We start from the raw sequence: 26960 nt of genomic DNA on the forward strand, positions 1-26960 counted from the left end.
GCACAGAATCTGGGTCGCGTTCAGGGAGGCGATTACAGCAAATTTAAGGTGTGATAAGGAATCACATAATTGCCTGAATTTTCGAATTGACCTTGCTATCTTCTCTTTCGAAATTGAGAGCCTCCTATCCCGTGTGATAAACTCCCAGGAGTACACCAAAGCTTTTCCCCACTAGCTTGTTGACTGCCTTCCAAGCTGGGAATCTCAACTTCTGGAACTATCTCATGTTTCATTTTGGATTATCTCATAGGGTTTGAACGTTAAAAGACATTCAAAAGGAGTTTACTGGCGCCTCCTTCTGTGCAGCATATTAGCTGTGGTGACACTACCATTGTCTCTGATAGATCCTCCACCAGTGTCATTCCCCAGTATTGCTGCTGCCTTTGACACACTGGTGCTCAGCAAAAGCCTATCTGATGTGGGACACCCTACCAACAGCGGTGCTGCCCTCAGCATAGTCTCTGGCTTCACAGGAGCTTGCAGTGCCATTGATACGGAAAGGTAGTGGGAGTTTTGGGGAGAGAAGTAAAAATGTCCTGGTTTTAGTTCTTTTGTAGGAACCAAGGAATCTATGGTTGTGTGGGTACAAATGCATGGAACAGTGCATCTTCTGATTCCATATGCGTAGAAAAAGCAGAGCATTGTGACTTGGCTGATACTAAAACCCACTACGGGAAAGAGTAGTTTCACTGGGAAGCCTGGGGACTAGTTAGATCTGCTGCACAATCCAGCCACCATCCAAAGCCTGATTGGAAGACAAGGCTTTTTTCTTTAGGGTTGCCTAGGCTATGGAACATCCTCCCACAGAGATCTACATGGCTCCCACGCTTCTGCATTCTGACACTGCTTGGAAGCTGTCTTTTGTCAGGACTTTGGCTTACAGCGATGTTTTGTTTCTCTGGTTTGCTGCTAAATTTTTTTGCTATGATGCTATATGTTGTTGTTGTTGTGTGTAAAATAAAATGTTGCGCTGTGCTCGGAACGAAACAGCATATTATTGAGCTGCTGTCTAATACAGATGTGATGCTGACTTGCAAGGGAGGCAATTTGAAATATGGATTTGAATGTTTTCCCACATGGGTTCATTGCGCACCTCCATTATGAAAACTCAGTAACTGCCACCCATACTAATATATATATATATCCTCTTTATTCACAGGATAATGATGCGATTATTGTGATGTTGCACAACGGTGTCTGATAATCTTCATACAAGTGTGTGATGGTGAAGGGGACGGGAGCATCCCGCTATGCTCCCATCACTTTTGCCCATATGGAAATCTCCAGAGAGAAAGAAGGTTGTAGCATAAGCTTTGTTGGCCTACTTCCTCAGATGCAGCAGACCCTGGCTGCATCGGCACTCCCGGAACAATGCAGTTTGACACCACTTTGGCTGCCATGGCTCAAGGCTATGGGATTGTGGGAACTGTAGTTTGGTGGCCACCAGAGGTCTCTGATAGAGAAAGCTCAACATGTCACAGAACTACAAATCCCAGGATTCCATAGCATTGAGCCACGGCAGTTAAAGCGGGGTCAAACTGCATTAATTCTGCAGTTTGCAAGATGCAGCCTCAGGTCCAAAGCACACTGCAGAAATAATCCAGCTTGAGACTGCTTTACCTGCCCTGGCTCAATGCTAGGGAATTCTGGGAACTGTAGTTCTGTGAGACATTTAGCCTTTTCTTCCAGAGAGCTTCCAGTAAACTACAATTCCCAGGATTCCCGGGTTTCAAATTGGACTATTTCTGCAATGTGTCTTGGGCCTCAGTCTATGAAAGCTTAAACTACGACTTTCATTCTCTGGGGAATAAGGGGCGGTGTTTCAAAATGGCGCCGCCGCAATAAACTCGGAAGCGACCTCCTCCTCCTCTATAAAGTATGGCTCTATGCGCGACACGTGACCCGGGAGGCCCTTTCGTGGGCGCATGCGCGCTCCCTGCCGCCGCTGAGTGGCAGTTGAGAGCGGCGCATGCGCAGAAGCGTCCGTGGGCTGCTGCTGCTGCTACTGCCGCCGTCGTCGTTTGACTCGCGGCCGTCAAGCGAACGTCTCTCTCTCTATATATATATACATATATGGGGGAGAGAAGATGGCTCCCTTCCCTGAGGAAGTGGATGTTTTCACGGCCCCGCACTGGCGGATGAAGCAGCTCGTGGGGCTGTATTGCGACAAGGTACGGAAGCCGAGGGCTGCGAGAAAAGAGGGTCCCTCCCTGCAGAGGGATTGTTGGGCGGGAGGTGAGGAAAGAGGAGAGAGAGAGGGAGAGACGGGGAGAGAGCGTCGGCGCATGCGCAGTGGCTCGGCGCGCGACCCTCACCACGGAGCGCAGAGGTAGAGGGGAGCCGCTGGGCGCGCGAGAAGCGTCGGCGCCTGCGCAGTGGCTCGCCTCGCGCCCCTCGCCACAGACGAGGGGCGCGAGGCGAGCCACTGCGCAGGCGCCGACGCTTCTCGCGCGCCCACAGGCAAGGAGAAGTCACACTCTCTCAGCCTCAGGGCAAACCTCCTCAGAGCCAGCCTTGCCAAGGCAGCCCAGTGACCCTTAGGGTCTCCCTAGGTTAGAAATGACATGAGAAAGGCACACAACAACAACCACAACAACAAGCGCAGGAGCGAAAGGAAGAGGCGTAGCAGATGGGCAGATTGATAACTCATTGCGCAACCTGTTTGGCAAAGCCTAGTTCCTCCTGTTGCGGGTGGCATTTATTGGCTTGGAAAGGACCGGTTTAGCTTCAGTGCTTCAAAGGGAGCGAGCAATGAATTGGGCGCTTAGCGTGCGCGTCTATTGAAGGAACGTCTTTCTTTGCTGTGGTAAACCTTTCTGCGCATTAACGATGATGCGCGTCCAAGCACATGTATTGTACATACAGCATGGACTAGTGGTTTCGGCGCTAGAGTAAACTCTGGAGACCAGGGTTTGAATCCCAGCCATGTAAACCGACTGGGAGACTTCGGGCGAGTCACACTCTCTCAGCCTCAAGAGGATGGCAATGGAGGGAGAGATGCAGGCCCAGCTCCATCGATTAAGAAGCAAGGCCCTCGCTCCATGACATCTGCCTTGGTCCAGGCCTTGCCCAAGATTACACAGTAGAATCATAAAATTGGAAGAGAACCAAGGGCCATCCAGTCCAACCCCATTCTGCCATGCAGGAACTCTCAATCAAAGCATCCCCATTGACAGATGGCCATCCAGCCTCTGCTTAAAGACCTCCAAGGAAGGAGACTCCACTACACTCCAAGGGAGTTTGTTCCACTGTCAAACAGCCCTTACCATCAGGAAGTTCCTCCTAATGTTGAGATGGAATCTCTTTTCCTGGAGCTTGCATCCATTGCTCCATTGGGTCCTAGTCTCTGGAGCAACAGAAAACAAGCTTGCTCCCTCCTCAACATGACACCCCTTCAAGTATTTAAACAGGGCTATCATATCACCTCAGCTGGACCAGATCCTTTCCCCACCACCATCCCCTTCTCCTTCTGGCTCATGTCTTTTTAGATGGTAAGCCTGAGGGCAGGGAACCGTCTAATTAAAAATAAATAATAATTGTAAGCCTCTCCGAGAGCCTTTAGGGCTGAAGGGCGGGATATAAATACCGTAAAGAATAAATAAATAATAATAACAGCAAACTCTCTCTGAACCAATCTTGCCAAGACAACACCGTGATAAGATCACCATAAGTCAGAAGTGACTTGAAGGCACACATCACCAACAACCACCAGATTCAGCCGAGGGTCTGTTGTTAGTAAATTTACAATAGTAAATTACAATAGTACCATCGTAATAGTAAATAGCCCTTTGTTGACAACGCTGTGCAGAAAAGTGTTTTGAATTCTGCTTCAGCTCCGTAGTTTGCTTAGAGCTCACACCCAGTGAGCGCAATGGTGCTTTTCTCAGATACATAACCCTGGCATCCCCACCTTGTGTTATAACGCAGTATCTTGATGAGGAAGTAATACATTTGCATTTGTCAGCTTTATTTCAGGTGGAAGTTGCGCGCGGCCAGGAGATGCGTATGCTTTCCTTGCAGCCCTGAGCACCGCTGCAGTAAAAGAACTACTCATTAGAAAATGTGCATATTGTTGCCTTTTTACAGGAGTGGGGATTGTGGACCCATCCGGCTGCAGCTCACAACAGCCCTAGTCAGTGTAACCAATGGCAAGCGATGCTGGGAGATATAGCTCAGCAACATCCGTGTGGCTGCATGCGCATTTCCCATATCTACATTATGGTAAAAGCAGAGTTGGGAGAGAAAAAACCCAGTTAAAAAACAAAAATAAATAAATAAAATAAACCCAAAGCCTAGTTTTTTCAGGGGTTTAAACTGGGATTTGTTTGAACCAGTTTTTTTCCTCTTGACCATGATGACACCCCTTGCTTAAATCATATGCTTTCTGCCTCAGGGGAAGGCAGTGGCAAGCTTTCTCTGAAGTCTTGCCAAGAAAACCCCATGATAGGTTCATCTTAAAGTCGCCGTAAGTAAGTCGGAAACGACTTGAAGGAACACAGCAGCAACACCAACAGAGGAATAAATCAGAAAATGAAGTAGCAAAATGCAGTTTGGACGTTATGGCCGGTAGCTTAAATTATAGTTGTAAAAAAGGGCTTTTTGAAAGCAAGTTGTTTCGGCTGAATTTAAATGAATTTGTTTCTGAATGGCATTTCTTGAGTTATAAAATGATTAAAAAAAGAAGCAACTGACACTGGATATTGGTCTAACGATGAACAGTTGCCAACAAACTATTCAAATAGTCATGTTCGTTCATGTAAGAGGGTTGGAAAATAGACATATAGCTATTGTTATGTATATTATTATTCCTCTTTTCCCAAGTTTGGGACTCAAAGCATCTTATAAAAAAATTAAAAACATATAATTAAAATCCACAAGATACAAAAGTTAAAGCAAGATTAAAAAATCAGAAAAATGTAAAACTGGATTTTAATAATAATAATAATAATAATGGTAATAATAATAATATAGATTTATTTGTATCCTGCCCTATCATGGGGAATATTTAAAAACATAAATCTTCAGACACGCACAAGCATGACAATTAGCAAGATCCAGCACATTATTTTGGTGGGATGGGCCTTATGTAGTCGATCACCAATTGCCTGTCTTTGCTTGTCTGCGAAACGAAAGCATGGAGCCTGCCAATGTAACTTGTCTGGGGAGGGCGTTCCAGACCCTGGGGCACTGAGAAGGCTGGCCCTCTCCTGTGTCCCCATTAGATGTACTCAAGGGTGGTGGGACAGAGAAGAGGGCCTCAAAGCACAGGCTGGTTCATAAGGAAAAATATGGCCCTTCTAATAGCCTACGCAAGATCTGTGTAGGGCTTTAGAGGTCAAAACCAGCACTGGAAACAGACTGGCAGCCAGTGAAGCTGATGCAACAAGGGAGTTGTGTGCTTCCTGTAGCCAGCCCCAGTTAACTATCTGCCTGCAGCTCTTTGGACCCACTTTGAAGCACTCTTCAAAGGTAGACCCACGGCAGTAATCCAACTGTGATGTAACTAAGACATTTGTTAACTGTGGCCAGATCTGATGTCTCAGGGAGCTGCGCACAAGGTTTAACTGTGTCAATCCTAGCTAACACTGAAATCTGTGCTTCCAGGCTTAGAGTTGAATCCAGGAGTATACCCAAGATGCAGACCTTCATCTGTGGGGGAGTGCAATCCCATCCAGCACAAGCTAAATCCCTATTCCCTGACCTAACTTCTAACTGACCAGAAGCACTTCCATTTTGGCTAGATTCAGTTTCAGTTTGTTCTTCTTCATCCACTTAGAGATGACAGGCACCAGTTAGGACCAAAGGTGCTGAAAGGTTCAGCAGAACCAACAGGTACACACTCCCTCTGTCTAGCTCTCAGTTTAGGTCAGTGGTTCCCAACCTTCCTAATGCCTTGACCCCTTAATACAGTTCCTCATGTTGTGGTGACCCGAGCCCATGAAATTATTTTCGTTGCTACTTCATAACTGTAATTAAATAGGTGCTTTCCAATGGTCTTAGGTGACCCCAATGAAAGGGTCATTCGACCCCCAAAGGGGTCCCGACCCACAGGTTGGGAACCACTGGTTTAGGTGGATAGGTGACCAAAGCAGTCTCTGTCTCATAGCCAGCCCTGAAACCTGTCTGAAATGGATCTAATTAATCCATCTCATCCCCAAATCCCTGGATCTGGGAGGCTGCCACATATTGTAGATTCAAACCTTGCGTAAAAGTCGAATGTTAGAGACTGGCTGATAATTATTCAGAATGGTGAGGTTTAGGAAGTGCTTTTTAAATAATGATTTTATAAAGAGCCTTGTTTAGGCAAGCTGGAGCTCTTGTCTGGTGTTAGCAAGGTGTTAACAACTCCCTTTACCCCTCCACCTTTTTTAATAAGCCAGGAAGGGCATGAAGGTAAACTACACACGGTGGCTCTTACCTCTCCAAGGATCCTTGGATTGCTCAAATCGAAAAAATATACATTATCTTTTTGCGCTGCTGTCATGTTACACTGTTATGAGTTATCCCACTCTGCTAATTTTTCAGATGACCAGAGATCTGTATAAGACATCAGGGCAACATTTGACGATAAAGAGCTGTTGGAGGAATATTAAATTTCAAGCACAGTGGGATAGAATTAACGCGACAGGCTTGGCATGTTGCTGAAGAAGTTAATAGGGATGGTCACTCTTTTGGGGGGGGGGAGGGAGAGGAAAGAGTGGACCTTGTTCTGTCTGAACCTTTGTTCTTGACTGTAATTGTGATGAATACTTTTAGTATGGAATGTTTAAATAATCTTCTTAAACACATTATTTGCTAGGGATGATTAAAAAAAAAGGATCTGCACCCCTTGCTCTTATTTGAATTGCATCTTTCAGTCACAGCATGATAAAACAGCTGAGTATAAAAGCAATCCCTGGAAGAGCAGGGTAATCAAGCAATTAATACTTCTCATGCTCCAGCAACTTCTGTCATTTGTTGCTGCCAGTAGTAGTGGTACTGTAAACTTAATCTGTGTTTTTACTATACTTTCTTTCCTTCAAGCCTTTGATAGTCCTTCAAAAGCCTATAATTAATGTCTTATAGAGTTTACACAGTTACTATTCAAGAACATGCCGCTTAATCTCTGAAATCTCAATTAATCCACAATTTGAAAAAGCCTTGGCATTCTCGCTCTCTCTATCACCTTGCAGATGAAGAAATCATAGATTGGACCTTTAGTAAGTTATTGTGCACAGATATTTAAACTTAGGGGAATGCATTTATTAAAATTGTTTCTTTGGACTCTGTAAAGGAGTCCTAGGATTGCATTGATGTGTAAATTTACAGCGCTTTATAAATAAAGGTTAATAATAATAAGGTTAATTGATGAGAAAGTTAGAATATTGCTTTTAGCACAGCTTTTCTGATGCTGATCAGAAACACTGTAGTTTGGGGGACCCGAGTTGCTTTATTTGCAGCATGAAGTTTTCCCCTAGTTTATCCTGATATTTGATATACTATACCAAAAGGCTGTGTTCTGTAAATTTATTCAGTTTCTAATCTCCTGGTGTCTTTAAAAATGTTGCTGGGTCTAGGCTGAATTATAACCAGCATAAGGATGAAGAAATAACCCACATTCCTGCATGCCTTGAAAATAGGAGACCATCTATAATGACTAGGAGGTTCCGATATTTTGCATGCTGTGTTCCTGACTAGAGTACAGATAAGAGTCAAATACCAGTTTCTGATATAGATCTTAATAAAGGCTGTCAGGCTTCTTAATGGCTACTTGTGCATGTCAAGTGAAATTGCCTCTGAATGATTAAGCAGGGAAACTGGTTAATTGAGACAAAGTTGGCATTTTCTCTTACTGAATGTAAGTAGGCCACAAATGACACATATAAAGGCACATGGAGAAGTGATTTCTTTTGCCTATGATGTAAATTTTAACATTTATTTGCAAGTAGGGTTGCCATAATGGAGGACCTCCAAACCGGGACAAATGTAGGACCAGGTTTGAAAATGTAGGACTTTTTTTTTTTCAATTTCCTGGGGCCCGGGAGGGAGCGTCTCCGCGGCTGGAGCTCCAACCGCGGAGAGCCTTCCCAGGCCTCAGCAAGGCCTTGGAGCCGCCGCGGGGCCTGAGGTGGCCGCGGTGGGCGGGGCTGTCCCGGTTTGGGCGCCAAACCGTACCGGGACCGGGTTGGCACCGCCCAAACCAGGATTGTCCCGCCCCCCCGGCGGGATATGGCAACCCTATTTGCAAGACTAGATTCTCTGCTTTGTCCAGCATGCAATTCAGATGTTGGCTTTGAGCTTGGATTCATTTTTAGAAATGATTAAATTTGATCCTCCAGTTCCTTTAAAAAGAATGTTAACATTTTGATAATTATATCCAGTGTTATATAATAATAATAATAATAATAATAATAATAATAATTTTTATTTATAGCCTGCTTTTCCAGGGTAGATCAAAGCGGGTTACAACAAGGCAAAAAAAAAAAAAATACAAAAACAGAATACAAAACATGCAATATAAACATCATAAAAACAGCTCATTACGTTTAAAACACTATAAAATACAACAGCATAAAAAACCAGAAAAAACAGACTAGCTGAATAAAACCATTGTAAAACAGGGGAGAACAGCATGAAGTCCGGACACATGGGGGAAAGCTTGTCGGAAGAGAAAGGTCTTTAATTCCTTCCTATAGAGATCAAGAGAGGTGACGGAGCGGAGCTCGTTGGGAAGAGAGTTCCAGAGCTGCAGGGCCGAGATGGAAAACGCCCTTTGTGCAGTCAATGTGTATTTTGACTTAGGAACCCTTAACAAATGCTTCCTGGCCGATCTGAGAGTGCAGGGCGGATTATATGGGGAGAGGTGGTCCTCCAAGTACCCTGGGCCCAAGCCATTTAGGGCTTTATAGGTTATAACCAACACCTTGTATTGCGCCCGGAAGCGAATAGGCAGCCAATGTAGATCTTGCAGGATAGGTGTTATATGGTTGGTCCTGGAGCATCCAGTGACCAACCTTGCTGCCATATTCTCTCTTGGAGTCTGCACTGGCAACGAGGAGCAAGGGCGATTTTGGGATTATGGTAGAGATAACTCAATAAAAACATTGACCCAGTGTGTAGCTGCTACATACAAGACACATTTTGTGTTGGCCATAGTCAGAAAGGAATGAAAATAAAACTTCTAATATCATACATGGTGGTTGTGGTTGTTTGTCTTCAAATTATTTCCAACTTATGTGACCATAAGGTGAACTTATCACAGGGTTTTCTTGGCAAGATTTGTTCAGAGGAGGTCTACCACTGCCTTTGAGACTGAGAGAGTGTGATTTGCCCAAAGTCAAACAGTGGCTTTCCGTGGCGGAGCAGGGATTTGAACCCGGGTTTCCTGGAGTTCTAGTCCAACACTCAAGCCATTACACCACAGTCTGCTCTTACACAAATCAATGGTGAAAATGTATCTAGACTATATTGTATAGTTCTGTCACTGCAGCTAAGAACAATATTGTAGAGATGGAAAAAGTGCAAAAAAGGACAACCAGAATGATCAAAGAACTGCAGCAGCTCCCTTGTGAGGAAAGGTTACAAAATATGGATTTGTTTGACTTAGAAAAAGAGCAAGGGAAGACAGAGTGGAGGTGCATATAATAATAATAATAATAATAATAATAATAATAATAATAATAGGATTTATTTATATTATATTTATTTATATAGAGAAGGTAAGTGAGGGGCAGCTTTCTCCCCTCATATGACACTATGTGACACTGGCAGTGTATTAAAATAAATGTTACCTGTTATTGATGTTGTGTCAAGTGTTCTGAAGAAAATTGGAAACACTTCTCGGGACATACTGGGTAGAGAAGTGAGATGTTCTAAAATACTTTTCAAGAAGATGACACGATATCAGTTCAGAGCAAAAGATTAATATTTTTCTCTCCCCCTCCCCAGCTGTCTAAGACCAACTTCTCCAACAACAATGATTTCCGCGCTCTTCTCCAATCCCTTTATGCCACTTTTAAGGAATTTAAAATGCACGAGCAGATTGAAAATGAATACATCATTGGCTTACTTCAACAACGGAGCCGGACTGTGTATAATGTTCACTCAGACAACAAGCTGTCGGAGATGCTTAGCCTTTTTGAGAAGGGGTTGAAGAATGTGAAGGTGAGCTGCTAGAGGAAGTAGTTTATTATATCAGTTGTGTAATATGAAACTTTATTTTTAAACTTAGGTGTGAACTTGCACAGTCACACTTACGTATGCAAAGGAATTTTGTAGCATATTTGAGACTAACTGAAAGAAAGAAGCTGGTAGCATGAGCTTTAGATTGTGAGTTTCCTTCCTCAAGAGGACTGAGGAAGGCTCTCATGAGTCTTATAATGGTTTTCTTGTCTAATTAATCACATCTCCTTTCTGGTCCCCACATTACATTCCAGTAGTTCCACCACCATTCATATGGTTATCCACTCACCTTGCCTTTGACTGGTCTCCCAACCACCTTGTTGCCTCTTTTGCATTTCTATTGCTATTCTCACACCTGGCCTACATATCTGTCCCTGGACCATTCACTTTGAAGTCAACTCAAGGCCCAAAACTGACGGGCCAAAAGGAGCAGCTTTTGACTGCTTCAGGGGCATGGCATTCATATGAAGCACGACCCTAGAGTGGCCAGAAGCTGCTCCGAGGCTGGCCAAACCTGCCGAAGAAAGGAGCAAAGTAAAACCACCTGCTGGCGGCTGGCTTTGGGAATGTGGCGGCAGCCCACTTTGAGAACAGGTCATGCGGTTGCTGCGGTCCTTAGCCGATCACGGGCGGAGCAGTCACTCCTTCATGCCTGTGTGTTTCACCTGTCAAGTCTACAAAAGCTCATGCTACCAGCTTCTTTCTTTCAGTTAGTCTCAAAGGTACTATCAGATCCCTTTGCATACTGACTTCCAGACTAACACGGCTATATCTTTTGATTTAATCACGCTTAATTAGTGTAGTTCTGGTATGAAAAAGTCTTTTTTGCAGTATAGCCCTGTGAATGTTTGGAGGCAAGTTCCACAGTATTCAGTTGAACTTACTCCATTGTGTTTTTTAGATTTCAGGGTTAGTCACAATTTGGAGGTAAAACTTTGTCTTCTCCAGATGGATGTAAATGATAACATACCTGTAAAGACAGCTTCTTTCTTTGCGAGCTGCTTTCTTCTGCAGAGAACAATTTAGAGAATTTTTAGACAATATTGCAAAGCTTCTTCTCATGTGAAGAGTAGGAATAGCAGTCTTGCTACAGTAGCCAAATATATGACTATGTTAAAGAAGCACTGAGACTGTAATATTCTGGTACAGCATCTTATCTATACAAGACAAAATTTACTGTACAGATTTATGATTTTACGAAGAAATTGTTACTTTGCACATTTCTTGTGGTTTATGCTCTTTATTGAATTCCTTTGGCCTGTGGGAAGCTTAAAGAAAAGCATTCAGCTGAGCCATAAGAAGTATGATAATGTTTTTACCCACAGTTTTAGAACCTTAAACTGAGCCTACAGACATCACCGGAGAGTACATCTGACAAACTAGTAAAATATAAAATGTCTTTATATATTTAAAAATAGATTGTGAAATTGATCTACATTGGAGTGAGCAACTGTGGAAGGCTAGGAGGCCACATTACCCCAATAAGATATTGGAGGGCTGTATCTCTCCCATTGCGCTTGCCCCTAAAAAAGAGGAAGCTATTTTTACCACAAAATACGCTCTAGGGGGCATGGGAGCATTCTCCCCATGTTTTGGGGCTTTCATGGATTCTTAGAAAACATTTAGGGGCATTTTGAGACAAAATATTATTTGAAAAAGTTGTTTCGACTCCAGAGGAGTTCCAAGCATAGTAGAAATATTCTCCTAAAGACTTTGGGACATTTGGGGAGGGAAAATCTACCTCTTAGGAACCACAAAAAGAGCACTGGGAGATTCATGCAGCCTACTGGTCACACTTTGCCCAATCTTGATCTAAATCTGTCTTAATCAGTTTAACTGGGCTTGTTTAAAAATGTCTCTATTTCATCTAATGATGGAAAATCTAAATCTAAATGTTCTTAGAAGTGAAGTGTTGTCATAAACTATTGTAGTGATCCCAGATCTTGTATGTACGCAGACATGTGGGCACCTATTTTAAGTAAATTCAAAAGGTTATGATAGCAATGGCTTAAATTTACTGTGGTAATTATCACAAGTTACCTGAAGTCTAACTCTGTTCTCTCTTCATTATTAATTGAAAGATACTATAATGTAACAAGTGCCTGTAAACTCAAGTAATACAGAGGTTCTCTGATGAGTTTTAAAAAATGATTTTCAGAACGAATGTGAACAACTAAATTATGCGAAACAGTTAAAAGAAAGACTGGAAGCTTTTACCAGGGATTTCCTTCCTCATATGAAAGAAGAGGAGGAGGTAAGTAGCACTAAGAAATGAGAATTGTTGCCCCTCCCCCCCCCCCGGAAACATTACTGTAAGAGCACCCAAAAAAAAAGTTCACAGTTTTTTTTACTAGAGTGAGTAGACAGTGAGTAAAACTTTTGTTAGAATCTTCAGTCTTTAAAGTAGGGGTGGGAATTATGCTACGCTGGACCATTTACTACCCTCTCCAAACATTTGAGATTGGTGAAGAATGTGAGGAGAAGATTACAGAAGTGTCTGACTGCAGGGGTGTAAGTTGACAGTTCTGTGATTACCTCCCTTCCCTCAATTCTCCTCCAGGACAACACAACTACATCATCTGCTGAGGTCCTCTAGGGTTCTTCATATCTCTTAGTAGCTTCTTTAATTGCTTCATGTCTAGCTGTAGATACTCCTGCAATCCCTTTCTGCTAGGCCTAAGTGGCCATGAGTAGAGGGTGTCTGAAGCTATATAATAGGTTTGGGAGGAAGGTTATGGTCATTGCAGGAGGAAGGGAATACCAATCTCCACAGCTGTCTAAAATAGACCTATGTTGGCATAGGGTTACCTTACTTCTGGGAAGTGCTTCTGGGAAGGTGCCAGCTCATGATTGCCATTGGCCCTCAGGATCCTCCGGAAGGCCAGTTGTACCCTCCAATTGTCTAAAGACTCATTAAAATATTCAGACAACATAGGCATTCCCGATTCCTTATTAGCAATGGGTTTGCTGAAATTTCAGTAACAAGTAACATCTGTGTTTGTGTTTCTAAACCTCAGATGTATTGGGGTAGATATGGCAGTTTCCAACATCCCTTTCTTGAGCAAGGGCTGGGTAGTAGCATGGCTATTTCTGGTGGGAAAATTTAATGTGGTCACACAGTTATTTTACTAGATATTGCAAGAATGAGGCAAACTATTAGATATAAGGCTCTATGTCTGCCATAACATATAGCTCTGGTTGTAGACATTTACCTCTATGTAGCAGAGTAACATGGAAACATGGCAGGATGTTTCTGCTTAGCCTCACATATTTGAAAAAATTAGAAGTGTTATGGGAAAAATTTTGCCCCAACTTGCCCAGATGAGAAAATTATGATTGATCAATATGCAGATCTAGAAAGATTAGAACATATTTTTGTAGGCGTGTTCTCTTAGAGAAAAACAGGCTAGTATGATAATTTTTATTTGTGTGGTGAAACCAATAAACAGTATCAGTGGACATGTCCGATTTGATTAGTTATTGTAAATCTCCATACTATTCTTCGTTATGTATATGTTCTGTTACTTCCAAGTATAGTGTATGTGTTGACAGTATAAGGTTGGGGAAAAGAGTAGGATGGAATGGGTGGATTGTTCAAGAATTGATAACTATTGTGCATCTTAGGTTTTCCAGCCAATGTTGATGGAATATTTTACTTATGAAGAATTAAAGGACATCAAAAAGAAAGTAATTGCACAACATTGTTCTCAGAAGGAAACTGTAACAGAAATACGTAGAGGTATTAGTCTCTGGAATCAAGCTGAGGAACTCCAAAAAGCTTTCAAATATTCTGTGGATGAAAAAGCAGATCAAGGTGAACCATTTTGATAGCAAGCTTTTGAATGCTTGTTGTCTTCTTTGAAAATATTGTTAACAAATTGCAATGCTGAATAGGGTTATTTCAAAAAAACACTGAGGGATTTGTGTATGTTTGTTCTTTGTTTCTCAGTAATCTTTATACTTAAATAAATATGACCATGGATCTCTGTAAACTTTCTTCCCATTTCAGATTGTACAGTTTTTATTCCAAATATGCTTTTCACTTCCTGATGGAAGGTTTGCTGTGCAGTAGAGCAAAGATAATAGTCCAGTAGAGGAATAAGTGGGATGCAAAAGGAAATAATTCAGTACCATTAGGTGTTCCAGTTGTATAAACCAGTATCAGTTGAGTTTGAGATGGCTTTGAAACTAATTTTGACTGTAGAAATTCTTTTGAAAATGGATACTAGGAGCTAGTGCCTTAACCCAGAGTGAGATATGTAAATGTTCACAGATTTAAAAACAAAATTAAAAAAAAATGTTCTGGTAGTATGTCCTTCTGCCACATTTCCAGTGGAAGCTGTATATACTTGCTTTTTAGTAGACAAACTAATCAAACCACTTATGAATGGATTCTCATATATTTCAGAAACTGAAGAAACAGGGCAGTCCAGCAGTATTGTTCATCTTCCTTCTGAAGTGATGCTGACTATTTTCAGTTACCTTGACCCTCAAGATTTGTGTCGATGTAGTCAAGTAAATACCAAATGGTCTCAGCTGGCTAAGACTGGATTTCTCTGGAAGCATCTTTACCCTGTTCACTGGGCCAGAGGTAAGTGGCAACAGTTACTCATTCTTTAGAATCTTACATTACTATCCATTTTTATGTAAAAGAAGGTGGTTGGGAAGGGAAGAATATTTGTCTTCTCAGGTGTAAGCCTGAGAACAGGGAAATGTCTAATTTAAAATAATGTAGGCCGTTCTGATAGCCTTTTGGCTGAAGAGTGGGGTATAAATACTATTAAATAAATAAATAAATAAATAAAAATAATGCATTATAACTGTGTAAATATCATGTATTCCACGTATTAGGTGATGTATTAGTATTATAGTGGACCCTCTGTATCTGCGGACTTGCCATCCGTGGATTTAAGCATCTGTTGATGGCAAGCTCGTGGGGGGGGGGGCGCAGCAGAGGAGGAGGAGGAAGAATTGTGGGGGGAAAGGCAGTTGTAACTGCATGGTGGCCATGGCTGCAGAGGCTTCCCGTGTGGTGACATACTGGGAGCTGTAGTCTTTCTGGGCTTCTTTCAGGGGCACTTGGAGAGCAACGGAGGACCCGAAGGGCTTCCAAGTCAAATCTAGCAGACAAGGCCGGCTGACCAGTCATCTGGTGGACCACCCCCACCCCAATACACACACCTAGAAGTCCCCTGGAAAAGCCCCACTCAGGCCAGGAGGCAAGGAAGAGGAGGAGAAAAGAAGAATGGCTGCGAGGGCAGCCGGGGGGGGGGGGAAGGGGGAGGAGAAGGAAGGAAGGAAGGAAAAACAGCCGTGGTGGCAGCCAAGGAGGAGGAGAAGGAAAAAAAGGCAGCTGCAACTGTGCAGTGGCCTCTGCGGTGGGAAGAAGAGAAAGAATTTGAGGAGGAGGAGGAGGAGGACTAGGCTCCTGTCTGGGGACCGCTAGCCCTGATATCACTGGGGCCCCTCCATTCTGGGGGGCTGGAGGAACCCTGGGGCTTCAGGCAGCCAGGGCTTCAGGCAGCCAGGGGAGCAAAGTCTCATTGTCCCCAATGGTGGCACGGCCACATGGCCGCACCACCATTGCAAACCAGAGCATCCGCAGATTTTGCTATCCATGGGTCGGTCCAGAACAGATTCCCCCCCTCTCCTCAGATACCGTAATTCATTTGATCAAATGTAATTCATTTGATCAAAATATATGATCATTCACTTTGCATCTCACGGACAAACATTTATTTCAATCAGTAATTATCACTTACTTTTTGAAAGTTCTCGGTGATTGGTTCCTCTTAGGTTGTGGCTCTTGTCTTAGTGGGTTTTTTTTTTTTGTTGTCTGCCAGTGTCCAGAATGCTGATAGAAACTTGCAAATTTAACAAATAGAATAGCATGGAAGGCATAAGGGCTGCATGCCATAGGTTTGGATTATGCCCCTAGTCCTGTATGCAACAAATTAGAATGCACTCATGTTTAGAAAATGCACCATTTTCAATCTGGGTTGGCCCAGACTACCCTGCATATATTAGGTGCAGAATAGAGTACAGTAAGGCAATACCTTCGTTGAATGAGGAAAGAGATTCTTGCCTCTTTGCTTGCTGTACAACCTTGTTCTTAATCTCTTGATGACAAAATGTAATCCTCTAAAATTCCATGGAAGAGAAGATTGCAAGCTAATGCAACTGGGAATGCATTAACTGAGTGTAGTCTGCAGAAGACTGAACCAGCAGAAATTGTCCTAGCCTGGAAAGGATATTGTAGTGCTTGCAAGCCTGTATGCACAATTTTTTCAGTCCTTAGCAATTAAAGATGAGAAGCTCTGTGATTCATGCTGCATTTCTTTTCTCTCCCCTCCCCCCCTTTTAATAAACCTTTTATTTCTTTTCTTTCTAAACTTCCTACTCATTCATGCTGATAGCTAATTCCAAAGCTGTTTTTTAAATAAGTGCTCTGTCATTGGCTGATCAGGAGACTGGTCCAGTGGCCCACCAGGTGATCTTGATACGGAGCCTGATGAGGAATGGGTGAAGAACAGAAAAGATGAAAGTCGTGCTTTTCAGGAATGGGATGAAGATGCAGATATAGATGAGTCTGGTAAACTAAAGTATAAAGTTTAGTTGCCCTCAACAGTTTGATCTGTTCAAAACTAGCTTTTATCTCTGGTGGACTGGATTGTTGCACTTCAGGATTGTGGCTTGTTTTCTCAGTCCACTATCCAGATATAGCATATCATAAGTGTTAAAAAAAGCATAGTCTCCAATGTTTCTAAATGTATTTGAACCAGAATGTTTCCTCAGGAAAAAAATGCTTCATGAGATTTAACTATTATGTTCAAGCAAAATAAAATGTATAGATGGAGATTTATTTTTTGTTAGAACACTTGCCATTATAATATTACAAATGGTACTTCTCTTACATTGTTTGCTTAAATTTAAGGCGAAAGGTCACTGAAAATCATTGATAGACTAATTCTAGTGTGTTACACATTGGTCTACTAACAACAAAGTTTAACTGTCTTCGCCTGGGCATCTCTATTATTGCCATGCATGGCCCATATTAGTTCAGTTTCATTTTGGAGTAGATCTGATTCAGAACACATTGAACCATATTTGTTCTCTTTATGACCAAAGAAACTCATCACTATTCCAGCTTATTGTATTTGTATTAGTGTCCCCCCCGTTTGCAATTAAAAAGATACGCAATGCACCCTTGTCTTGCGCAGCGGATCCATTCTGCCCCGCCCCCCGCGTAAGCCAAATACCGTGCATGCTCAAGTCCCATTCAAGTGAATGGGGCTCATGCATGCAGCGGCGTACATCCCATTCATTCGAATGGGACGCGCTGCCCCGCACGCTCCTGCACAGCTTTGCACATATGCTCAAAGCCGCGTATAGCTGTCCTTTCTCACACAGTCTCTAAGAATCATCTCTTAAAAGATAGTAGTTGTGGCTTTGAAAATACCAGGCTTGTCTAATAGTATATTTGCATCCATTTGTTGTTACTAATGGAGTCCATGAAACAATTAGGGTTTTTGTTTGTTTGTTTGTTTTTGGAAAATGGAATATTTTCCATGGAAAAATTTCAACTCAACATCTGGTTGGTTATGTTTGTTGCCATAACCTCCAGTCTGGACTACAGCCATATGCTCAGTTTGCTGTACTTGTCGTTCTTCTACTTTAACTTCCAGTCCATTTCTAAGTACAGTTCAAAATCCTGAGTTTATATGGCCTACATGGTATGGAACCTGAATATATGCTACTTGAGCCAGCGTGAGATTGCCCATTGCTAAACCATTGCTGGCAGCTATTTTCAGAGGTCCCATATTTTCTGAAGAGAGGTAGTTGATAGTTTTTATTTGAATTTTTGTATGAGAAGAGGAGTAATTGTTTCTTGCTTGCTCACTTAAACCTCCCAGAATGACCCAAGCCAGAACTGTATAGATTGCTATAACTTTTCTAATTATTGGGTTAAAAACAGTTACCAGCATTTATTCAGAATAAAAATATTATGTATTCAAATCCAGTTACTAGATTTAACTAGAACAGATCTGTTGAAACTGGGATTTTACATGTTTTCTCATTCTGCAGTTGATTCAGTGAGTCTGCTCTAGCTGTGTTCAGCAGTTGAGTCTAGCTGCAAAGACTGTATATTATTGTTGTATTGCTTCAGTGGCAGGAACTAGATTAGAACTTTGGGAAAGATGCCTGGATCTGAATTCTCCTCAAAACCTTGGCCACACAGAAGGAAAGAAAGCTTGACTGAATAACTCCAGGATATATTGCAATATGTTCCTGCTTGTCTGCCTCTTGTTAAATGTTAGTTGAGGAGTGAAGAGTATGTATCCCTCTAGATATTGTTTTATTGCATCTCCCACCAACTCTAGCAAGCATAACCAATAATGAGGACCCCTCCCCACCAGCAAATTGGACATTTTACATCTAAAGTTTGATCCTTTCTTCAAAAATAATGCATTTGTTAGATTTGAGCACATTTAGCCCTTTGTTAACATGAACATTGTCTAAGCATCCTTGTATTTTTAAAATCTAGTTATGGTATATGGGTTGGATCTCTGTAAATATGTCTGCTTGTTTTGCTCTTGAATTTGTCTTCTGATTTCTTTATAGAGGAAAATGCAGAAGAATCACTCTCTATCAGCATTATTCAGAAAGAGAAAGACTTACTCCAAGGTTTAATTCATCATGTTCTGCCACGTGTAGGCAACTCAGTGAAAACAATTGTGCTGGCTTATAGCTCAGCCATATCTAACAAAATGGTACAGTATACATAATGAGTGAGTCTGTGCAATCTGTAAAGACTGATACTGTATGAGATTTATTTATTTTAAAATGTGTGCTGTTTGCCTTTTATGGTTGGCGATTGAGGTAGAATAAGAAAATATAAGGATACAATATAGAATGCTAAAATAAGCGTATAAAGCTTGACTCCTTTTTGCAATGCAGCCTTTTTGAACTGACTTTTCTTTTTAAACAATAGGTCAGGCAGATCTTAGAATTTTGTCCTAACTTGGAATATCTTGATCTCACTCAAACTGATATTTCTGATTCTGCCTTTGAAAGGTTAGTAATTTCATTTTTGTGTGTGTACATGTGTGTTTTTGGGGGGGGGTGGGTGGTATACTTTACAAACAGTATAGTACTGTAGCAAGTAGAACTTTGCATGCTTTACAAATAGTACAGTACTATAGAATACTTTACAGATAGAGCGGTACTGTAGCAAGTAGAGCTTTGATATTTAACTTGGTTAAATTGCTCATGGGAGAAAATCTTAGTTTAGGCAGTTGGTCAAGATCATAGTCAGCTGCAGATCACGGAAAACAGTAATGCAGTTGTCAAGGGTGGCTCAAAAATGTTAACATTCAGTACGCTGAATAGCATCGTTGTGCCTGTGCCCTTTTGGCCCTAAGCTTCTGGCTTATAAGTAGTATCTGCAATTATTATTGGGGGGCTATGTTTTACTGAAATGGTGTGGGAACATCCACATTCTTTTGATAATGAACAAAAAGTTATGTGGATGTTAAACTTGAAATTTAGACATTGTATTGATTGTATTTTTCTGATACCATATTTAGTACTCAGTGACAAGAGTGTCACTTGTGAAAGAGTGTTAAAAATGATCAGTAGGATGAATATCCATTTTGGTGGGCAACTTATTATTATTATTATTATTATTATTATTATTATTATTATTTTCCTGGCCACTGCTGATACCTGGGCTTCCAGGCTCGGCGCTGAATCCAGTAGTACCCCAAACTACAAACCTCAGTTTTCATGGGGAGTGTAACACCATCTAACACAAGGCTGAATCCCCATTCCCAGATCTGTCTTTGACTGATTAGAAACACCTCTGTCTTGTCTGGATTAAGCTTCAGTTTGTTTGCCCTCATCGAGTCCATTACAGCAGCCAGACACTGGTTTAGGACAGAAACAGCTTCTTTGGAATTAGGTGGAAAGGAGTAGTAGATCCTATCCACATCTTCAGGCTGCATAAATGGAAAAGTGTTCTTCAACACTGGACAAGCAGGAGCCAAGGTTACATCTAATGAAACTGTATCAACTCTGGCATCTAACTCAGAGCGAATCCAAGTGATTTTATCAGCAAAATGTTGGACGAATTCTTCACAGCAAGCTGTTGAGCGGCTTAAATTCTCCTCAAGACCAGATCGTAACAGATCCCTGACCATTTGAAGCAGCTCAGCTGATTGGTTCTGTGCAGCTCCAAAAGTTTTAGTCAAAAAAATCCTTTTTTGCTGTGCCTCTATTGCATCACCATATCTTCAGGTAGATTTTAGCCTGTTTTTGATTGGATTCACTCTGAGTTTTCCACCAATGTCGCTCTAGTCTTCGTCTTGTTCGTTTCATTGTTGCTGCTCCTTAGTAAACCAAGAGGCTGCTTTAGCTCCAGTACATGAGATGGAATGCTTAGGAGCGATCGTGTCAACTGTCCTGGTCATTTCTCCATTCTAGAGGTCAACCAGGGCTTCGATAGGACCACCTGCCAAGGCAGCAGGGAACTCCCCAAGATTCATCCAGATCCATAAGCCTCCTGGGCCAGACCATCTTAATGTGTCCCCCACCCCTGCAGAAGTTCTGAGTTCCAGCAAGTCTAAACCTAACCAGGAAGTGATCTGTCCATGACAATGGAACAGTAGACAGCTCCTCCATTCCCAGATCACCATCCTCCCCCTCTGTACAGAACACAAGGTCAGAGTGTGCCCAGCAGCATGAGTGGGGCCAGATACCAATTGGGATAGCCCCATGGTTGTCATGGCAGCCATGAAGTCCTGAGCCACTCCCAACAGGGTAGCCTCAGCATGGCTGTTGAAGTCTCCCAGCAATATAAGCCATGGAGACTCCAACACCACCTCCGAGACCACCTCGGCTAGCTTAGGAAAGGAGACTGTTGTGCAGCGGGATGGCCGGTACACCAGCAGAATCCCTAATGTGTCCTGGCTGCCCATCTTTAAATAAACACGCTCAAACCCTGTAAACAGAGGGATAGGACACCTTGTCAGTGGGATATTATCCTGATAGACCACTGCAGCTCCACTTCCCCACCCCCCATGTTTTGCCTGCTGCTGCTCAGAGAAACCTGATGGACAAAGCTGAGAGAGATTAACTCCCCCAGCCTAATCCAACCAGGTCTCTGTAATACATGCCAGGTCATCTTGTTCATACAGGATCAGGTCCTGAATGGCAGCTGTTTTGCCATTTACTGACCTGGCATTCAGAAGCAGCATTTTCAACCCTGTGGGATTGCTGCCATGGCTAACCATATTATTTGGGATAGGAAACAGTTTGGGGGTAACTAATACCCTATTATAGACTCAAGCCCCAGGATGATGTAACTGTCTCCCAGTTATTTATTCAGTCCACTTATTTATTCAGTCCATAAAAAGAATACAACCGATGGAAAATTTAGAATGTTCCTTTGATGCTACCTAAAAAAGAATGGGTATCATTTGCCAACCTCTGCTGATCTGTAGGTCTCTTCAGCCATTGTTTGTATAGCCAAACATGGGGACTAACAGGAGTTGCCCGACAGTACCTGGTAGACTAAATGTTGCTCATCTCTGACCTAAAACTCTGTACAGAAAAACTGCTAGAAATAGAAGTCCCAATGTTGTAAGCATAGTAACTTTGCCTTTAGGTATGCTTTTTCCTGTGATGGGGCCTCAGCAGAATTACATCTGAACCAAATTACTGTGATGCCAAGAAATGTTTAGATTATTATGCTTTATTTATATAGCACTGTAGATTTGCACAGTACTGTACATAATGCAACCCTGTTTTCCTCTATCATTAACCATTAGTGTTTTCAGGTTTGGGTGGTGAACATATATAGATTTGGAATATGCAGACAGTTTAGGGTAAAAATCTGAACATTCTGCCTGGTATGGAAGCTAAATACTATTTAATAAAGATGTTAATCTTTGTTTCAGTTGGTCTTGGGTTGGTTGCTGCCAGAATCTCCGACATCTTGATCTTTCTGGATGTGAAAGAATTACAGATGTGGCTGTAAGAAAGATCTCCAGAGCCTTGGGAATACTATCCCCTGAAGCAGGATCTCAGAAAAGTTGCCCGAACAAGAATGGAAAAACTGTATGGAAAAGCAACAACATTACCTTGCAGGCCAACAAAAAGGACTGTGGCTTGCGTGATATTACAAATGACAATGAGATTAAAGGAGAAGGAAATGAAAGCCATTGGAATTCATCTGTCAGATCAGAGAGCTTCAACTCTGCCTATATTTGGATGTTAGATGCAGAAGATCTGGCAGATATTGAAGATGCTGCAGAATGGAAACACAGAAATATAGAGGGAGTTTGTGTGGTAGAACCAGCCTCTAGCTTTACTTGTTCTGCAACATGCTGCAGCAAAGACATTTTTGGGTTAAGGACTAGCATCTGCTGGCAGCAGCATTGTGCTTCTGCTGCTCTGACCTACTGTGGTCACTCATTTTGTTGTGCAGGAACAGCATTAAGAACTATTCAGGCACTCCCAGGATCCTCTGCACTATCTAAACATGCACGAAGGACTAGTAAGCTGTCAGAGGAGAAAGACTTGGCACATTTTAGGAGTGCAAAATCAGAGCAAGAGACAGCAAGAGTTCTTCAGTTCCTCAGTCTATCAGGATGTTATCAGATAACAGACAATGGTCTCAGGTGTGTAGCCCCTCTTGAAGTACCTCCTGCAGCCTGTCAGTGCTGTCTTTTTTAGAGAGAAAAAAACCTCCAGGCACAAAATCTGTTCCAGCAGATCTTTTGTTAACTTGCAATTCCAGCAATACCAAAAGCCGTTTGTGATTTCAAGTGGCAAAAGGCTTTGTGCAATGTAGCGCAGTTTGGTTCTGAGTAGCTCAAATGGTCTTGTTATCAGAGCAAAAGGTTTTTGATTACTATCAGGTTCCTGACATAGTCTTAAAGTGATTTTTATTTCTGCTCCTAGGATGTTGACTCTGGGAGGTGGGCTCCCTCATCTAGAACACCTCAATCTCTCTGGTTGCCTGACTGTAACTGGTGCAGGCCTACAAGATTTGGTTTCGGTGTGCCCTTCTCTAAATCACGAACACTTTTACTACTGTGACAACATTAACGGTAATGTCTTTTGAATAAAATGTTCTTCTAATCTTGTGGGGCTTCATATATAACCCTTGGAATACTCAAACTTCACAGTCTTTTCCTTTATATAGCTGCAGTCCTCTTGTGCCATTATAAGCCTTCTGTTGTCAGAGCTGAATATATTTTATTCAGTTACTCTTTATATTCTACCTTTTCCTTTAAATTTTCTCCTTTAAATTATTTAAAATCTATTTTTATATTTAAATATTTTGTTGCATAGTTGAATACTTGGATGAGAATGTGTTCTTTATATCTGTTCTTATCTTGATGTATGCAGATATAAAGAAATTATTACATCACTTACATGTGCATGGACCTTCATGTTGTCTTATGGACCTATGGCAACTTCTTGAATTTCATAGTGTTTTCTTAGACAAGGAATCCTTATAAGTGGTTTTACCAGTTCCTTTCTCTGAAATATAGCCTACAACACCTGGCATTCATTGGCAGTCTCCTATCCAAGTACTAACCAGGGCTGATCCTTCTTTGATTCCAAGATGAGATGGCCTCTAGTGTCTTTAGGGCAGTAGTTCCCAAATGTTAGTCTTCCAGATGTTTTGGACTTCAGGTCCCAGAATTTCTCACTGTTGATCAAGCTGGCTTCTGGGAGTAAAAGTCCAAAAGTTTGGGAACCATTACTTTACGGTAATTAGGTGTACCTGACTTAAAACAGGAAAGCTGTATCATGGAAAGTTAGCTTTCTCCAGGTTTAAAAGATTTTCTGTTCTAACATAAATGCCAAATATGAACATTTTACTGCTAATTTGCTAACTACTTGAATGTGGTGGTTTTAGCATGACACTATATATAGAAGTCATGTTAGTGTACAAAGCTGAAATCCTATTAAGTCTAGACCCGTAGCTGGACCTACAGACTATAATCCTCTTAGTGTACAGGCGTTTGATGATCAGGATGTTGATTCCAACAAAACATATGGTGGTTCTTCTCTCAGAGGAGGAGCTATGATCTTCTTTGTGCTGCATCTCTCATTCAAGTAAACCATCATTCCCCCCCAAGGGCATTGTTAAGCATATTGTTAGATTAACCACTTGAGTCCCCCTAATGCTTCTGAATGCTTATGTACAATTGGCCTTCCATACTCACAGGGGTTTGGACTCAGGACCCCTGCAAAAATGAACATGTCTTGGCAAACCTTAGACTCAGTCTCCCCTCTTTCCCCTCCGGTGTCCATGTAGGTGGGTGAGTGAGCTGAGTAATCTGCTGGCTGATGATGGACCTGAGACGAATGGTGGCTGGTGGCAGTGGTAGCAGCTTTGATTTGGCACTTCACTGATAGACGGTTGCTTCTCAGCATGTCCTTGGCCACCCTCCTTGCAGTCAGTGCCTCTCAGGAGTCAGCAAGTCAACAAGGGTGGGGAGAGAGGAGGTGTGAAGGAGGACTCACCATAGACAGAGGAAGAACATCCTGACATTGTGAGGGAGGGGAGAATCACCTGGAAGGGCCTAGTGGTGGGGGTTTATTGCTGCAGATGCTGTTGCAGGAACAGCAACAACTGCCTGAAGGCCTGATGGTGGCAGCTCAGAAAACCGTGGGCCCCAACAGTGGGTCTTGGGGTTTCCTTGGTGTATGCATGCACCACTGTGTCTGAGGGAAGCTAAGGAGAGGAGAGGTTTGTCCACTCTTCTGGGTGGGTTTGTTTTCTTAGCTCTATGGGCTAAGGAACCTGAACAAAAACACGAATAATCAAATCCAGAAGAGTGAACCCCTCAAGTGTAAAAGGCTGACTGTTTTTAACTAGTTGATATCCATATTTGCTCTTCTTTCAGTTTCCTAAAACAAACATGAGGGAATTCTGCTGTTTTCATAGGTTGTCTTTAGTGGATAGTGTTGAAGGAGCTATTAAAATATTTAATGTTGAGTTTGTTTTTTGAGTTTCCACTTGAATGTCATTTTAGATAAATCAAAAACACATAGCAGAACAGGTCTTTACTGAAGGCACCATTAGCTGGTACTGTAATATAGCAAGTACAGGGAACACTGTCGGTATACCCCAACAGTATTATTATTTACCCCAGCAGTACAGCAGAACTGATGGGAAGGGCATACATACTGGTGCCAAGATGATAAGTGGTTTGAGCATTGAGACTACAACTACAGACAACAGAGTTTAAATCCCTGTTCAGGCATGAAACCCACTGTCACAGCCTCAGGACAGCAATGGCAAACCACATCTGAAGAAGCTTGCCAAGAAAACTGATAGGTTCACGTGATGGTGGACATAGGTCGGATATGACTTAAAGGCACACAACAATAACAAAAACATTATAACAGAGTTAGTCCTGACCATAAGTTTGATTTTAAGGTTAGGTTCATTGTTTAACATTACACAGATTCCAAGAAACGTGAGTTGCTATCAGTTGGAGAGAGGGTTGCTTGTTTGTCTCCGCATGGAAGATTTTAGACCCTGTCTTCTGATACAGGAATACAGGAATAAACTGTTACATACTCTCTAACATTTCACATATGAAAACTGGGACATATAGCTAAAGAACATCATTGTGACCATGATGAATGGGGAAGAAAACCCAAGCTGCAGTAGTTTTCCTTTGCCTTAGTCTACAAAGAAGGCAAGTTTGTTTGTTTACATCAAGATGTAGGTATATGTGTAACTCATGACTGTGGTATGGGTATATGCCTTCAGAACTAGTTGTTATTTGTGAAGGAATAACATATTTATGCTATGCTATGCTATGGGGAATAAAAACCTGCTTAAATGTTACAAAAAACACATTGCAGAATTTCATAACTGGTAAATGTTTTTTCATGGACTCCTAGAATGCAGGATGCCAGATGGCAGTGTGGCAATGTTTTGGCATACTGATTCCATATATGTCACACAGGAGGAGTCTTAATTTTTCAGTCTTCAGTCGTTAAGGACTTAAACATTTTAAAAGATTTTCCATAAAGAATCTCTGTTGGTGGTCAGCATACACAAATACTTCATATCCAAATAGTTTTAGTTCAGCTTGATCATTGGTAATAATTTCTGTCGCTTTGCTATTAGCTGTGTAGTTCTGCTTACAGCTTTTGTCTTCTTGGTCTCACAGTAGTCCTGTGAGATAGGAAATTTTGCATTTGGTGTTGCAGGAAAGAATTTATATTGAATTTGGCCCTTTGGAGGGGAACTCCCCCCTGCCCTTGTCTAGCTTTTCTGCCCTGATGCAAAAGCATTCCATATTTTCACATCCAGATCACAGCTGGGTTGTTCCTGTGGGGTTTATTTGCTACCTGCAATAAACAACTAATTCCATTTTACAGAATAATAATGTATGTTGGCCTAAAACACCCTAATTTCTGGTGGTATATGCTCATTTTTGCAATTTTAAGGTGGAAAAGGATGTAGGACTAGGATGGGGGGGGGGGGTACCAGCTTTGCCTACCTGTAAGTATTGCTTGGTCTTAAAAGGCCATTACATGTATAAACATTAATTTAAGCTGAAAACATATTGTCAGGCCTATGTCTTGAAAATGCGCTGATCCCACTATTGAAGATGATGGCTATCTTAATGCTTTGCTTATTTTGTCTTATTTTGGAAGCAGGTTCTGCATCCCCTGTTTTGGTCTCCTGAATGTTGACATATTGCTTCCCTTGGTCTTATACATTTAAATAGTACCTGTCAAAAGTCTTTAAATGATTTTAC

General features: G+C 41.9%; 1 protein-coding gene across 1 annotated transcript in view; it reads left to right on the forward strand.

The window, feature by feature from the left end:
• The first annotated feature begins 2007 nt into the window (after nt 1–2007).
• FBXL5 (F-box and leucine rich repeat protein 5) overlaps nt 2008–26960 on the forward strand; it is a 29305-nt gene continuing 4352 nt past the window's right edge. The window contains exons 1-10 of the mRNA XM_089524769.1: nt 2008–2171; nt 9928–10143; nt 12320–12415; nt 13786–13975; nt 14570–14752; nt 16628–16753; nt 18784–18932; nt 19154–19236; nt 22119–22841; nt 23125–23273. Of these exons, the coding sequence (XP_089380895.1) occupies nt 2088–2171; nt 9928–10143; nt 12320–12415; nt 13786–13975; nt 14570–14752; nt 16628–16753; nt 18784–18932; nt 19154–19236; nt 22119–22841; nt 23125–23273 (1999 nt within the window). The 5' untranslated portion in view covers nt 2008–2087. The remainder of the gene's footprint in view (nt 2172–9927; nt 10144–12319; nt 12416–13785; nt 13976–14569; nt 14753–16627; nt 16754–18783; nt 18933–19153; nt 19237–22118; nt 22842–23124; nt 23274–26960) is intronic.

Source organism: Sceloporus occidentalis, unplaced genomic scaffold, assembly GCF_023333645.1.
Source record: "Sceloporus occidentalis isolate IW3139 unplaced genomic scaffold, rSceOcc1.0.p SCAF_5, whole genome shotgun sequence".
In the NCBI taxonomy this organism is placed as follows: Eukaryota; Metazoa; Chordata; class Lepidosauria; order Squamata; family Phrynosomatidae; genus Sceloporus; species Sceloporus occidentalis.